The sequence below is a fragment of the Mesocricetus auratus genome, unplaced genomic scaffold (genome assembly GCF_017639785.1).
Source record: "Mesocricetus auratus isolate SY011 unplaced genomic scaffold, BCM_Maur_2.0 Super-Scaffold_100015, whole genome shotgun sequence".
In the NCBI taxonomy this organism is placed as follows: domain Eukaryota; kingdom Metazoa; phylum Chordata; class Mammalia; order Rodentia; family Cricetidae; genus Mesocricetus; species Mesocricetus auratus.
In genome coordinates this window covers 50,727,622-50,742,500 of record NW_024429198.1, presented here as the reverse complement: position 1 = coordinate 50,742,500, position 14,879 = coordinate 50,727,622, and the positions used below count along the sequence as shown (strand labels likewise).

Here is a 14,879-nt window from a genome sequence, read left to right as displayed (position 1 = left end):
GACCCTTCTGTTTCCGCTTCCTGAATTCCGGGGTCACGAGTGTGCTGTCCCACCAACGTTGAGTTTTGTGTAATTTGGAGGCTGAGCCCCAGCATGCTAGGTAAGCACTGTAGCACTGAGCTACACACGCAGCTCCTATAGCAGTCAAGTGTCCTGGGCCATGCGACAGGTTAGGCTTCAGGGAAGCTGGATGGGGAGCCAGGGCACGGAATCCCTGGGTAAACGATGCATACCCAACTCCTTGGCAAGTCAAAACAAGTCACTCGCCAGCGAGGAAACCGAAGGGCTGGAGGTCCACTGTAAATTGTCGAGTTCTGTGCATTTAACTAGCTTTCTACAAGTGTCTGCAATGGCCCCTCCTCTTTCCATGGGGACAGCCCACACTGCCTGAGAAGTGGTGCTCTGCCCACATGCAAGTAGACTGGGACTCCAGGCGACCCCAGGTCTTTGCTGGACTGGAGGGCCGGCAGGACTGGCTGGGCGGAGCTTGTTACTGCGAGGACACACGGAGCGCTTGGCTGCAGAAAAGGCTTGGCTGCAGCTGGTGCTGGCAGAGGCAAGCCGAGCAGCCAGGAGTGGACTGAAGCCCCAAGAACTTGAATGTGCAAAGCATGCTGGGATGGGAACACACTACTTCTGTAAAAGTAACCTTATATCCACATGGCACACGCACGTGGCAAGTCTTTTCTGAAAACCTATTAACACTACTCCAGCCATGGGGAATATAGCTTAGCAACCACCCCCTACCCTCAGAGGCTTATTGAGATAGCCCTAGGAGTTACCCCAAAAGGCGGGAAAACACTCAATGGTCTCCAGCTATGTTAATATTCACTCTATGAAGTGTTCTCACGAGGTTAAAGCGGGAGTGTAGGGAAGTCTCTGGGGTTAAGAAGTCACCCTGGACTGAAGACACTCAAGACAGGCTCTGAAGACTTACGCAGCAAGAGCAGGAGGGCCAGAATCATGAGAGCGATGGCGGCGGGTCCCAGGCCAACGTAGTTGTCATACTGGGCTTCTGCACAGCCACCGCCCCCCAGACACTCACACACCGTGAGCTGAAGGACCTGCTTCTCGGGGCAGCTGAAGCCCTGGGTGTCCGAAATGAGGAAGGGGACCTCGCTTCTCCCCAGCTTCCGCTCTCTTTGCTGCAGCAGCACGCTGGTACCTGGGAGAGGGGAGGGGCGAGGCAATGAAAACCCGGACTGCTGGGGAAGAGAAACTGACCCAAGGCAGGGTCTTAGTGTGTGGAGCTCCAGGTGTAAGCTTTTTGCCCCCCCAGCTCCTCATGGAGTTCGGTGTGTGTGCCATCACATGCGTCCACAGATGGCAAACGAAGTTTAGCTAGCAGAGGGTTAGGGTTAGACAACTTTCCTGAAGACTTTCACTAATGTGTATGGTCTGCTAAACGCTAGGGACAGCCGCCACACTGTGCAGTCGGTGGGAATGCAGCCATGCATGAGGTGACATTCACATGAATAACATGTTCACTCAACGATGCTCATCTTACTAATTAGTAAAAAAGAAGCTACCAAAGCAGTTTTTAAGTGTTGCCGAAACAGCACTGTGTCACCCCCAGTTTTGATCATTTTCAGCAATGGTCCATTTATTTTTATCTGGTTTCTCTCTATATACCTAGTGATTAGTTTATCTTCTTAAGAAGTTCGATGATGGCATTTCACATTATCTAAACAAGCATTTGAATACAGTGAGAGACATTAAAAAGTAGTGGGAGCCGGGCGGTGGTGGCGCACGCCTTTAATCCCAGCACTCGGGAGGCAGAGGCAGGCGGATCTCTGTGAGTTTGAGGCCGGGCTGGACCGATAGCCCCCCGAAACAATACAGAGAAACCCTGTCTCGTAAAAACCAAAAAAAAAAAAAAAGTAGTGGGAAAATCCAACAAAACCTTTCTCTGAACTATTTTAAGGTAAGCTACAGTAAGTGATAAGACAGTTGCTGGTAATTGTGCTGTAAACCCTGCTGGCTAACTAGTCTTCTGGGTAGTGTTTTCTGCATCTGACACTGTCCCAAGGACACTCAAAAGACCACATCAACAAGAGGAATAATGCCTCTATCGTGCTTACTATTTCATTTTGATGTAGTTCAAAAATCTGCTTACTTTCTTGGCGTATTATTTTCCAGTTCTCTGCCGTTCCAGGCGTTTGGTCAACGATGGAGAAACTGAATGGCCCACTGTTCTGGGGTCCATCCAAATCCTTTGCAGTGACATTCACATATGGTGCATCCTCACAGATCCGTTGTATCGGCTCCACCAGTGTGGGACAGTTGTCATTGATGTCTTCAACGGAGATAAGGACGGTGCCAGTGATGGTTTTCTGAGGATGATCTTGAAAATAAGCAGGAGAGAGTTCAGACTTCTGAGTCTGTCACTGACTATCCACACAGTTTCAATACAGAAGCCAGTCAGGTAAGGAGGGGGTGCTAACCACTGAGGGCACCTCCCATCCCAGCTGGGTCTCAAGTTCGAATCAGTTCTAAGTCACTAAGTAAGCGAGAATCTGAGGGCTTAACCACTGAAGAGATGAGCCCTTTACGCACGGAACACACGTTCTGGTGCTGGAAGACGACATCTGAATGCATTCAGTCACACAAAACGTCTGTTTAACGGCTTACCACTGGATATAGCCACGACCTTTACAGTGTAGGTGCCATTCTGGACATATCCGGATTCAAAATCGGGAATCTTCACAAGCTTAATTTCTGACGTGACAGAATCCACGGAGATCCAGTTGTCTATGTCTTCCACTTTTGCATATCTGTTACAAAACAAACACAAAATTCATTTTCAGCTCTGGATACACTGACACTAGCATCTGTACCTCCTCCAGACTTGGCTATATCCCCTGTATATGTCCTTGTTTTACATACTGGATTTGAATGTCACAAGGCGGTGCAGTAGGCTTATACTGGGATACTGTCAATATTTAAGAATAACTTAAAAACAACAGTGGTTGCCTTAGATTGAGGCACCTAAACATTTGAGATATTGCACGTTGTTAGGAACAATGCCTTTCACCAGAATGGGTTAAAAGTGAAAACAATGTATATCTGTGTTTCTTCTCTGGAAGTGAGGGAAATCAGGGTGAAAAGCCAGCTGTAAGAAGGCACAGAGAATATGCTCACATTGTTTTCAGAATTATACACAGTGAGCACTATTGAGTTTAACACGTAAAAATACAAACACAAGGCAAACACATGAGTCTCTTGGTTCAACCAATCAAATCAGTAATTTATTTCCTAGTAAGTAGCTATTCAAGGAGACAAGAGGATGGCTGATTTGTAGTAGTATTTGTGTACACTATTTGGAAATAATCCATTTATATACTTGATCTGCATTTTTATACCTATTATTGTTACTAGTAAATGATTATAGACAGAGGTATGATCCAAAATTTGGGAGATGAAGGCAGAAGGATCAGGAGTTCAAGATTATTCTTGTCTACATAGTGAGTTCAAGGCCAGCCTGGACTAGTGACGTCCTGTCTTAACAAACAAACAACACCTAAAACCGTAAAAGTAAAACTATAAAAAATAAAATGTAGAAAACAAATGGCAGCATATTTGGATTTTTACAAGTACTTCTGAGTGTCCTACAGGAATTTGAAAGTGGGCATTGATTTGCCTGCCACATTTTTTCCATTTTCATAGCCATTACATAATAACGTTTTCTAATCTACTCATTATAGGGGATATGTTATGTGACATGATTTAAGGAGCTTTGCAACTCATTTATTGTGGAACTCAGCATTGGGGTAGCTCACGTTATATCAAATACCCATAAACTACAGAATGAATAATCAGTTCAGTATCTTATTACGGCAAAATGAATGACGTGATTCTTTTGCTGTCCTCATTAAGTTTTTAAAGGCTTTCAGTATTTTTATATTAATTATGTGTAAGTGTGCTCATCTGTGCAAAGCTACGTGCGTGTACAGGCACTCTCTGAGGCCAGAAGAGGGTGTCAGGACCTCCGGAACTGGAGTGACAGGTGACTCTGAGGCATTCGAGGCTCCAGGAACTGCAAACGGGGTCCTCCACAAATGCCGCAGGTGCTCTGCAGTGCTGAGAGTCTCTCCAGATCTCGCTGTCCTCATGAAGAAGACTTCAAAAGTGTCAGCTACTAAGGAGCTACATGATTTAACTTGGCTGTGCCTCCCAAAGCTTGCAAGAACTCCCAGGTGTGACCTGATGGCAAGGTCTCTCCTGTCCTCACATTCTATGACTGCATGCTAAAGAAGGAAGACACTTCTGGAAAAGAAGCAACTCTCATCATTCTTCGAAGAACACACACCATTCCCATAAGAGTCACAGGCCCTGATAAAAATAGCAGAATTAAAAAGAAAAACTGTCAGGAGGCCATTTTCAATAGGTTGGTATTAGAACATGCAAGCTTCTCAGGGAATGCAGAGAAAAATCACACAGAATCCCCTATTCTGGGGACCCGGTGAGGGGCTGCCCTGTCAGGTAGACCCCTGTGGAAGTGTGGGTGAAAGATGGTCACAGACATTTAGCGGAAGGTAAATTTATGAGTATTAATTTGGGGAGGTCATCTACTCGATGGCCGATAGATTCCATTAATGGAGACTCAGGAAATGTAAACAGACAGTTGGGAGCTTCCTGTCACGCTGGCCCTATTTTTAGATGTTTTACGATGCACCAGCACCCAGGGACACAGGACAGCACCAGAGCATCTTGGGAACTGAGCAGAAGGTCCCCAAAGCCATGTGTCTGAGCAGTGCACATGACTTCATCAACAGCAACTTTGTAGAGGGGTCCTGCCATGGAGTGACCCTAGAGCTAGGACAGAGATTCACTTTGAAAATCCTAGAGTCTGCCAGTGGAAGCTGACACTATAGAGTCTGGACACAATCACATCCTTTCAGCACAGTGACAACACCCACTCAGTTCCTAACAGATGTATTTTACTAATGACCACTGTCACCCACACACACCCACCCGCGTTCACTGGAAAGACGGCTCAGCGGTCAGGAGTGCTTAGCCATCTTGGAGAGGACCTGGCTTCCATTCCCAGCACCAGTGGAGTGGTTCACAACCACCTGCAACTTTGGGTCCAGGGACCCCGGCACCCTCTTCTGATCTCTGTGGGCTTACACGCCCATGTGGTGCACAGATATACATTTGTGCACACACAGAAAAGTTCACCCCCTCCCTGAACTAAGTAGAGTGGCTTAAATAAAGATTAAATCTCAAGATTTATTTGTACATAAAACAAGTTCTTCCATATTAAAATGTGTGAATAGAAGCCTGCCCCCCCCAACTGAGGACCTAATCCCGGGCCTTGAATTTGCTAGGCAAGCACTCAACCACAGAGCTAAACCCCAACCCCAGGAACGTGTGAAACTATTTTTAAAAATGAGTGTGCAAAGAGGCATTTATGGCAAGATTCTTCATTTCCCTATTTGATACAGGGTCTCACTGTATAGCTCAGGTTGGCTAGGATCTCGGAATCCCCCTGCCTCAGCACTGGGTTATAATCGTGTGCTAGCATCCTTAGCATGTAGTTTATCTATCTGCTATCTCCTCACCCCCTAGTGTGCAAGAAATAAGAGAATTTTTCAGTTATTTTCTGAGGTGCTTTCAGATCTCTCTAGTAGAGCTGTCTTGGAGGTGACCAGTCTGGCCTCTACCTTCACACACAGGCAGAGCCTCCTCCCTCCCTCCTTCAGCTACAGGCTCAGTTTGGGGAGTACTGATGTCACAGGCCTTCGAAAACTGGAATTCTGGGGTGTAAGAAATGGGCTGCTTAGATTTTGTAATGAGAAATTGACATTAAAAAAGAATGTGGCGCACGCCTTTAATCCCAGCACTCAGGAGGCAGAGGCAGAAGGATCTCTGTGAGTTTGAGACCAGCCTGGTCTACAAGAGCTAGTTCCAGGAAAGGCTCCAAAGCCACAGAGAAACCCTGCCTCGAAGAACGAAAAAAAAGAAACAAAGAAAAACAAAACAACAAAAGCCAGACATGCATGGTAATTAAAACCTGGAAATACACGTGTAACCAAATCTTACTTTACTTTAGTTGCTGCTTGTCCAGTGTCTTCATCAAAAACTTGGAATTTTCCAATCGACCGGGTGAGGCTGGACCTATCCATTGCCTCACTAGCTCGGACGGAGACTACGCTGTTCTTGAAATGAATGCCCTCAACCATGTTCTTGACCTTGACAGTGATGGGGATGGGCGTAGGCTTGAACTTGTTCTGAACAGACTTGTGGAAAGGTGCTTTATTGGTGACAAAGACGCTGAAGTTGAGATTCCTCATCGTTTCATAGTCTACTTCCTAGAGGGACAGAGCCAGAGTTACCGTGGAGGAACCAGGGCACGTGATCTGCTCTGTGACTGTTTCTTTCCATATGATGTGGGCCAGGAAGGATGTGATGTCCCCGATCCTGAGCAAGGCTGGTACCAGCTGACATCCTCTTAAAGGCAGTAGGGGACCCAAAACAGCTACGGTCCTGCCCTGGTGGTGAACACTCACAACTCACCTTGACGAGGGTCACAATCCCTTCATTAGTCTGCGTGTCAGTCTCGATGTGGAAATAACCCCCTTCATTTCCTGATGCAAACGTAAAGTTTGCCAACCAGTTATCCGAACCCACTTCATCTGCGTCGGTCACTTTGATACGCATGACTTCCACATTGACTCGGTTTTCTTCCACCACCCCTTCATACTGCAAAACAGAAAGAAACACACAGTTTTTTTTTTATTTCATTAATGCACTAAAACATTTTTAGTTGGGACTCAAGAAACAGTAAATCTACGATAAAAATAAGTTACCACTTTATTTTCCACTACAGGTATGTTGTCGTTGACATCCAAGATCTGGATCTGAACTTGTGCTTGCTGGACCGGCTTGTCTGTTATCTGCCCATTACCATCTCTTGCTTCCACCGTTAAAGAATAGCTGCTGTATTCCTGAAGAATGATAAAATAAGAAGACCCATCTGAGGGAGAGACAAATACCCCTGGAGGCTGCCTCTCTGGTTTTGGTTCGCTCTACCCTTAGGAAACGGACCACAGTCTATTTTATTCACAAGTAATCTCCGTAGTCTTCAACTATTGGTGTGAGCATGCTGTTTAGATGGGCAGAAAAACCTAGGGGTATTTTTTGATAATCCTCAACTATGTCACTGAGCTTCTGCAAACAAAGGTGGACTGTTCAAGATGTAGTTTGTTTTGCCCTAGAGGTGTCGTGGGACTAAAGAGGTCACTTTTGTTTTGTTCCTGTACTTTTTCATTCACGTCTAATTAACTTACCTCTCTGTCCAAAGTAAAACTGGCTGTATAAATCTCGCCCGTGTCTTTATTTAGGTAGAACATGGGAGAATTTGCAGGCTCCTGAGAGACAATTCTGTAGGAGATTTTAGAATTCAGGGTGTTGGGCTCATCTGCATCTGTGGCGATGACTTTCATCACGAGTGTATCTGGCATTCGGAAGAAAGGTGTTGAGATAAAGGTACTTACAGATCCCTTCAGCCTTTCCCTACAAGGACCTCGGGTTCTGATCAGAATTACACTGTGCCACTATCAGAAATTTAACTGGCTGGCAACAGAGAGATGGCTCGGGGCTGAAGGCATCGGTTGCCAAGCCTGACGAACTGAGCTGGATCCTTGGGAGGAGAGAACTCACCCTCACAGACTGGTCTCCCACCCCACTCACGTGCCATGGCACTTATGCACATGCATGAAGGCCAAACACAGAACACTAGGAAAGTTCTGCAAAACTGCTGCATGAAGGCCTCACATTTAACCTAATAGCTAAGATGGAGAGCCACTCATGACCCTGGATGCTTGCCTACTCAGATGCAAACAAATTAGGATCAGTACAGCTATTCTTTTTAGTATGATCAAGGAGAAATGGGTCTTTGAGAGAGCATCGCGTTGAACAATGTCATCTCCAGGACAAACTGAGAGAATAATACAAATCAGAGGCCCAAAGCCAGAAGGTTGCTTGATTTCGCTCATGAAGTTTTACTGGAACACAACCCTGCCCACTTTACACATTGTCTACTGCTGACTTCCCCTTCCAGGGCAGGCTCGAACAGTTGCTATGGAGACCTTCCTGTTGTGTCAATCTAATCAATCATCTTTTCTGAAAGACCATAATTCTTAAGGTTCTTTAAATTTCCAATAATGAAAAAAGTCCAAATCTGGAGTGACCTGTGATTAATAATCAACTTTTATTAAAAGATAGAATTTTGTGTTTTTATATATGGGAGATAAATGATCTTGGTTGTACACGCCCCTAAAAAAAGGAAATATATTTGGGTTTGGGTCTGGATAGATTGCTCAGTGGTTAAGAGCACTGGCTGTCCTTGAAGAGAACTCGGGTTCAGTTGCTAACATCCTCATCAGGTGGTTTACAACTGCCTGTAACTCAAGCTCCAGAGGATCTGGCGCCCTCCTCAGGCCTGTACAGGCACCTGCACACAGGTGGTGCACATACACACACACACACACACACACACACACACACACACACACACACACACACACAGAATTGAAAGAAAAGCAGCAATGTGCCCTTACGTGCAGCGCTCAGTTCTTCAACAGAGCCAACGAAGACTTCCTGTTTGAACACTGGCTCGTTGTCATTGATGTCAAGAACTTTAATGCGTAGCTCTAAAGGTTTCTCCAGCTGGTTTCCTCTGGAGTCCATCGCATAACCTGTCAGCTGAATCGTGCCAGGAACAGCAACAGATTTTAAGCTACACTCAATCAATTGCTATAGTATAAACATAAAAACAAATCACAATGATTATCAAAGAAAAACTACAAATAAAGGTTGTTCCTTCTTACCAGAAAAAATGGTGTTTCTTCCCGGTCAAGGATGCTGGTAATGTTCAGGTTTCCTGTGTTCTTATCAAAGACAAATATACCAAAAGGTGGCTCTGTAATCCCCTTCCCGGTGTATTTGTAGGTGATTTTTATTCCTTTTTCTTCTGCAAGGTCAGAATGTATCTAACATAAATAGAACAGAGGGATGTCTCAAGTTAAAACCTTTACAATTTATGTAACATTTTAATGACAATGTCCTTTGAAGGTGTCACGGTATAGATAGGAGGCAGGTGGCCTGGGACATGTGTTGGGGTCAAGGAACCATGTTCTAACCCTGTCTTAGCGTACTCAAATGTGTGACACTGGTTAGTTGTTCACCTGCCTGGGTTTCAGTTCTATCTATGAAATGGAGACTGGAGAGTGCTCATGTTTTATGAATACTGTGGAATTAAGATATAGTTGGGGCACATTAGGAGGGAAGCAGATTTTTTTTCCCTTTGGTGTACTAGGGTAGAAACCAGCAACTTATGCATACTAGTGGAGGGCTCTTACTGAGCTAAACTCCCTGGAAGTGGGTTTTATGAGACAGGATTTCTTATAGCCCAGGCCAGCCTCCAAGTGACCTTGATCTCCTGACCTTCCTGCTTTTATCTCTCAAGAGCTGGGATTATAGGCATGTGCCATGATACCTGACTCAGGGGGTGTATATTTTAAATTTGGTACATATAGTTAAAAACTCCAGAATCAAAAATGACTTTCGTCAACCCATCCGATTGCCTGGAAGGTGTGAAGAAGGCATCTTCCCAGACAGGGGCGAATATAGCTAAACACTTTCTCTGGTTGGAATAAACACTTTGGCAAATCAGCACTGTTTCTAACCTGCGGGGTCCCCTCCAGCCCTCCTCTTCATACTCTGTAAGCCATCTTATTCCTACTGTGTAGGGAGTATTCTTCGTCTCTGCCCTTCACACACACACACACACACACACACACACACACACACACACACACACACGCACGCACGGACACCACATTCCTCTGTAGCTGATACCTTGGCAATTGGGTTCTTTCTGGAAAGATCCTCTCCCTCCCGGAGAGCCACAGGAGCAGTGATCCAGGCCCGCTTTTGCCGAACCAAGTGACTGTGCTTAGGGAGTAGTTTGTCTCCTCTTCTTGTGCTGAAAACCTGTTAACAAGGTTACCTTTAGTTAATTACATCCCTAAAGCTTCAGGGAGACATTCTGTAATTCACTAAACTAAAAATAGTGCATATTTTAGTTACAATAAACCTAATCGATTAAAAAACAAAATAGTGCAGAACTTAAGATATGTATTCTAATTTTTAATAAGCTTCATTTTCATCAAGGAAATGTATATATTCTAGCAAACTCAACAGGCCCATGAGAAAGGGTCTCCAAGCTGGTAAAGTGGCAGGGTTTGTTTTTCATAGTAAGAAAAGTTTTCCAAAGTGAGGTCCAAAAAGGACCAATAAACTAGTCCCTTACAGATTAGAAACAATGCTATGTTGAGGGTTTCCTTTTCTTTCCGGCTGACAACTGAGGTTCACTTTCTGTGATGACTTTGTGTTTTAGGACTTTCTCTTAGAAACGGTTGATATAAATATGTCCCCACCAGACAAGGCTGTACATTCTGTAATCCTAGCACCTGAGAAGTTCAGGCAGGATTCTAAGTTTGAGGCTAGCCTAGGCTATGGGTTTAGCTCCTGCTTAGGAAGCCCACCCCTACCAACTGGTAAATAATTAAGTGTCTGCCTATTCCTTGTTTTTAAAACTTGACTCTGGAAATTCATTTCACATATTTTCCATTAGGTTTCACAGGGAGGTTTTACATGTTTCTAAACATTTATTTGGTTGTTAATTTTGTGTGTGAATGTGTGTGGGTGCATGTGTGCCATGTGGGGGTCAGAGGACAACCTGCAGGGGTCAGCTCTCTCCCTCCTCCATGTTCTTGGGATTGGACTCAGATCTTCATGCTTGACAACAGGTGAGTTTACCTGCTGAGCCATCTTGTTGGCCTCTAAATGTTTTTATCCAAGGGAAATTTCAGTGTAGCTGACTTCGTACCTTCAGATCAGAATATTTCTGCACCAGGTTCATCTCATCATTCTGCCCATTTTATTCTTCTAAACAACCATGCATTTTATTTTAAAAAGTCACTCATTTTTGTTTCTATTTGAAATTTTTCTTAATAAAATGTGAATTATAACTTGAAACATTTTTCAATAAAAATTTTTCATGCAATATATTTTAATCATGTTTTCTCCTCTTCTCTTCCCAGATCATCCTCCCTACCCAACTTTATGCTCATGCTCTCTCCCTCTGAAACAGAAGAGGACATTAAAACTTATATATTATTATTATTATAAAGCTGTATAAATCCTATTCTTTACTCATTCCTTGTTAATGTCTCCAGGAAAACCTCCCATGATCTTCCTGGCCACACAGTTCACAGCCCTGTAGAGAGCTTTCATCTTTACCAGCTGATGGGGTCACCCACCTGCCTTTGCCTCATGAGTGCTAGGACCCAGGAGATATGCTCCCCCATGCTATTTTTAATAAAATGCCAACTGAGTGTTCTTTGATGTGGGTCCCTGCGTGTTTGTTTGAGTGAGAAGGTCAAGGTCTAAGCAGTGTTGATTTCCAATCTAGTAAAACATAGCCAGCTTGTTCACCAGAAAACCAAGGCACTGGGTCCCCAAAATGGAATTAATCCCCTTTAGTTCCTCACCTCTAAGTGAAGTCCATTTCCAAAGTCCAAGCAGACCTGTGAAATAAAATTATAGACATTAAAAATAAGAGTAACTATTATTATCTTTGGGAGAGGAAACAAATTATAATGCTCTCCTTTGCCTTAGGAAAAAAAAAGATTTAGATGGTGAAATCTACCTTCTCCTTGGTCCACAAAGTCTCCTTCAGAGAACACACACATACTATATAGTGTGTACATGTACACCATATACACACATATACTATATACACATACATACAAGGGAAGGCAGGATGTGCCACAGGGTGCATGTTGAGATCAGAGGACAACTTAAGAGGCTCTGTCTTTCCAACACATAGGTTTTGGGGATTAATCTTGGGTCCTCAGGCTTGGCAGCAAGTGTCTTTACCTACCATCTTGCTGGCCCTGAGAACAACTAGCATTCTAATGAATAAAACAGGTCTGGAATGTGCCTCAGGAGTATAGGCAAGAGCTGTGCAAGCCTGCTTGCCCAGGTCTGCAGTGGTGCGCATCTGTAAAGTCAGCACTTCTACAGAGGCCGGAGGCTCACCCAGAGGCTGGGGCCAGCCTGTCAAGGTAGAAACTGTAAGAGAAACCACCTCAACCAGGTGAGGGCTAACTCTCTGAAGTCGTCTCTGACACTCACCTGTAAAATAAATAAATAATAAAAATAAAAACCAAACTTGTTTGCCTCCTGAAGCCTAGACCTTCCTGACTGACTTCTCACCCTGTGGCTTTTATCTCATACGTTCTGGGCCTGGTTACCCGTCTTCAGGGTCGTGGGTAAGCGATGAGTCTGCTGGGGAACCCCCATCACCTCCTGGCTGCACATGCAGGATGCGCCGTGCCCCCCCCCCCCGCCCCTGCCATCTGACCCCTGGTTCATCTTCAGCTTCCCTCACTCATTCTTTGGTGGGCATAGTTACAGTCTAGATGTCGCCACAACACAGAACTGCTCCAAGTACAGCCGGGCTTAGTGTAAACCTGCTTCCTAACTCTCTTCCCACTTCCGAAATTTGGTACAATTTCTTTGCAGTCTGTCTTGTCTTCTATTGGCCTAACTTTTCTCCTGAGCTTTATCCAGATGAGCACCGTCTCCCACATTTATATAAAAATGAAAGCGCTTGGAGCCAGAGATTCAGTTGCTCAGCGGCCACAATGGCCACAGCAGCGACTGCTCGGACGCTGCAGGATGAGAAAACATTTTTATTCCCGGAGACCAGCTGGCAACTGTCTACTGTCCTCACAATGTCACAAGGGAGACTTGTTTCCTTAACCCTCTGCAATTGGTGCCTCAATTCTCTCCAACTCTGGTCCCCCATTATCATTGCTCCAGCTTCTCTCTCTGCACTGGCCATCCTGCTGGGCGAGCTTATGGTGGCCCAGAACTTTAATGGCCAATCCTTGGTTTCTCTGTGGAAGTGGGAAGTCTTTCCGTGGCCTCATTTTCATTTGCTCAGAGTGGCCCAGGCTGACACCTGCTGTTAGGAAACCTGTCTCCTAGTGTTGTTCCCATCTACAAAAGTGTGTTCCAGTCAGACAACAAATTGCAGCCACGGTGGCTTTGTCTCTCCTTACTGTATCCTCACCTCAAACTTCAAAACCCAGGAGTCCCAGTGACTTCTGGACAGACTCACTGTTACACAGTAAGGTCGTGTGTTATCTGAGATCACATCTTCAGCTGTCCCGTCCTCTCTCCCCAGGCGAGAGATGTCCAACTGTGTACTTTGCTTTCAACTCTAGCTTTCTCTCATTCATCCTCTCACGAATCTTCGTCACTCGGCTAAACGTTCGCCATTTTCTAAGGCCAATTAAACATGTTCGTTCTGTTTGCACTGGCTAACCAAACCTATTTGGGTCTTTCTTGCCCAGAAGGCCCACCTTTGCTTCCGCTAACACTGAATTCTCCCGCCTTGGGTCCTTCTAACTCTAAACTGGAAACAGCTTGCATCGATTGCCTTTACTTCCCCATTCTCCGTTTGTGTGTGAATTAACTGTAAGGTGCCTTCAGCCTGAACCTCGGCAGCCATGTTTGCCTTCCCCACGAGTCACAGGGGACACAGATCCATGGAATCCATACAAAGTGGGAACCAAGGCTTTCTCTGAAAATCCATGCTGTCCCACAGCCTTCATGTTCCCTTGAAGGCTTCCTGTGGCGTCTGCTCTGTGTGGACACTTGACCCTGCTTTGTCCCTCTTGCCTCATCTAAAAGAAATTCACGATCTGTTGACACGTGGCTCTAAAGTGAGCCTCTGGGCAGACAGGAGACTATGGTGATTTGTATGAGAGGTCTGCCATAAGTGTCCTGCATTAGAACACAGGTCCCTGGTTGGTGGCTGTTTGCACAGGTCTAGGGGGTGAGGCCGTGGTGGAGGAAGTATGTTGCTGGGGGACAGACCGAGCTTTCCAGACACATGGCATTTTGAGTTAGCTCTCTGAGATTTGAGATATAAGTGATGAGCTTTTGCCCTAGTCGCCTGCTACCTACCTCCACTCTGCTGTCGTAGATCCTAGTCTATGAGTCCCAAGTGAATTTTCTTCTAGAAGTTGCCTTGGTCACCATGCCTTTGTATATATCAAAGTAACTAATACAACAGCCTTAGCCAATTATCTACTTTCTATCTTATAACTGGATACATTTTCTAAATTACTTCTTCTAGTGAGCAGTGGCTAGAGATGTCTAGCCGAGATGTGCTCCCCAAATTTTTACATTTTCAACGACAAGGTGGCAATGCTGAGATACTACTACTCTGCATGTTTCTCTGGTAGGAAATTTGTACAGGAAAGTCTAGTGCCTGGATCCAGGATCACTCACCGTCACATCATCAGGGAACATTCTCACACTTACACTTCCTCGACCAGCCTCCCACTCGCCAATCTTTCTCTTGGGTGGTTCCAGTTTCATTTCCAAAAAAACATTTCTATTTGTTTATTTATTTTGTGTGCGAGTCTCTCTCTCTCTCCCTCTCTCTCCCTCTCCCTCTCTCTCTCTCTCTCTCTCCCTCTCCCTCTCTCTGGTACCTGGAGGCCAGAAGAAAGTGTCAGAATCCCTTGGAGTTGGAGTTTTAGGTAGTGCTGGAAACTGAGCTCAGCTTCTCTGCAAGAGCACCAAGTACTCTTAGCCTCTTGAATCATGCCTTCAGTTTCCCATCTGCTTTCTTGTCTAAAATCTTATTGGCCCTAGCTAAAAGGTATAATTATGTGCTACTATAGTGTTATTCTAACCAAGTAGCACACGTTTTACTTGATAAAAGGAAGTGATTTATCACTCTCTAGTAAAAAAGTGAACTCATCATGTGGGCGTCCATGGTGACTTAC

General features: G+C 45.0%; 1 protein-coding gene across 1 annotated transcript in view; it reads right to left on the bottom strand.

Annotated features, from left to right (window-relative positions):
- The window catches only part of Dsg2 (desmoglein 2), a 35,757-nt gene that overhangs the window by 9,307 nt on the left and 11,571 nt on the right, over positions 1–14,879 (bottom strand). The window contains exons 2-12 of the mRNA XM_013124763.3: positions 11,562–11,597; positions 9,865–9,999; positions 8,835–8,996; positions 8,565–8,709; positions 7,293–7,459; positions 6,813–6,950; positions 6,520–6,705; positions 6,046–6,314; positions 2,632–2,774; positions 2,117–2,344; positions 938–1,165 (exon numbers count right to left, since the gene is read on the bottom strand). Of these exons, the coding sequence (XP_012980217.1) occupies positions 938–1,165; positions 2,117–2,344; positions 2,632–2,774; positions 6,046–6,314; positions 6,520–6,705; positions 6,813–6,950; positions 7,293–7,459; positions 8,565–8,709; positions 8,835–8,996; positions 9,865–9,999; positions 11,562–11,597 (1,837 nt within the window). The remainder of the gene's footprint in view (positions 1–937; positions 1,166–2,116; positions 2,345–2,631; positions 2,775–6,045; positions 6,315–6,519; positions 6,706–6,812; positions 6,951–7,292; positions 7,460–8,564; positions 8,710–8,834; positions 8,997–9,864; positions 10,000–11,561; positions 11,598–14,879) is intronic.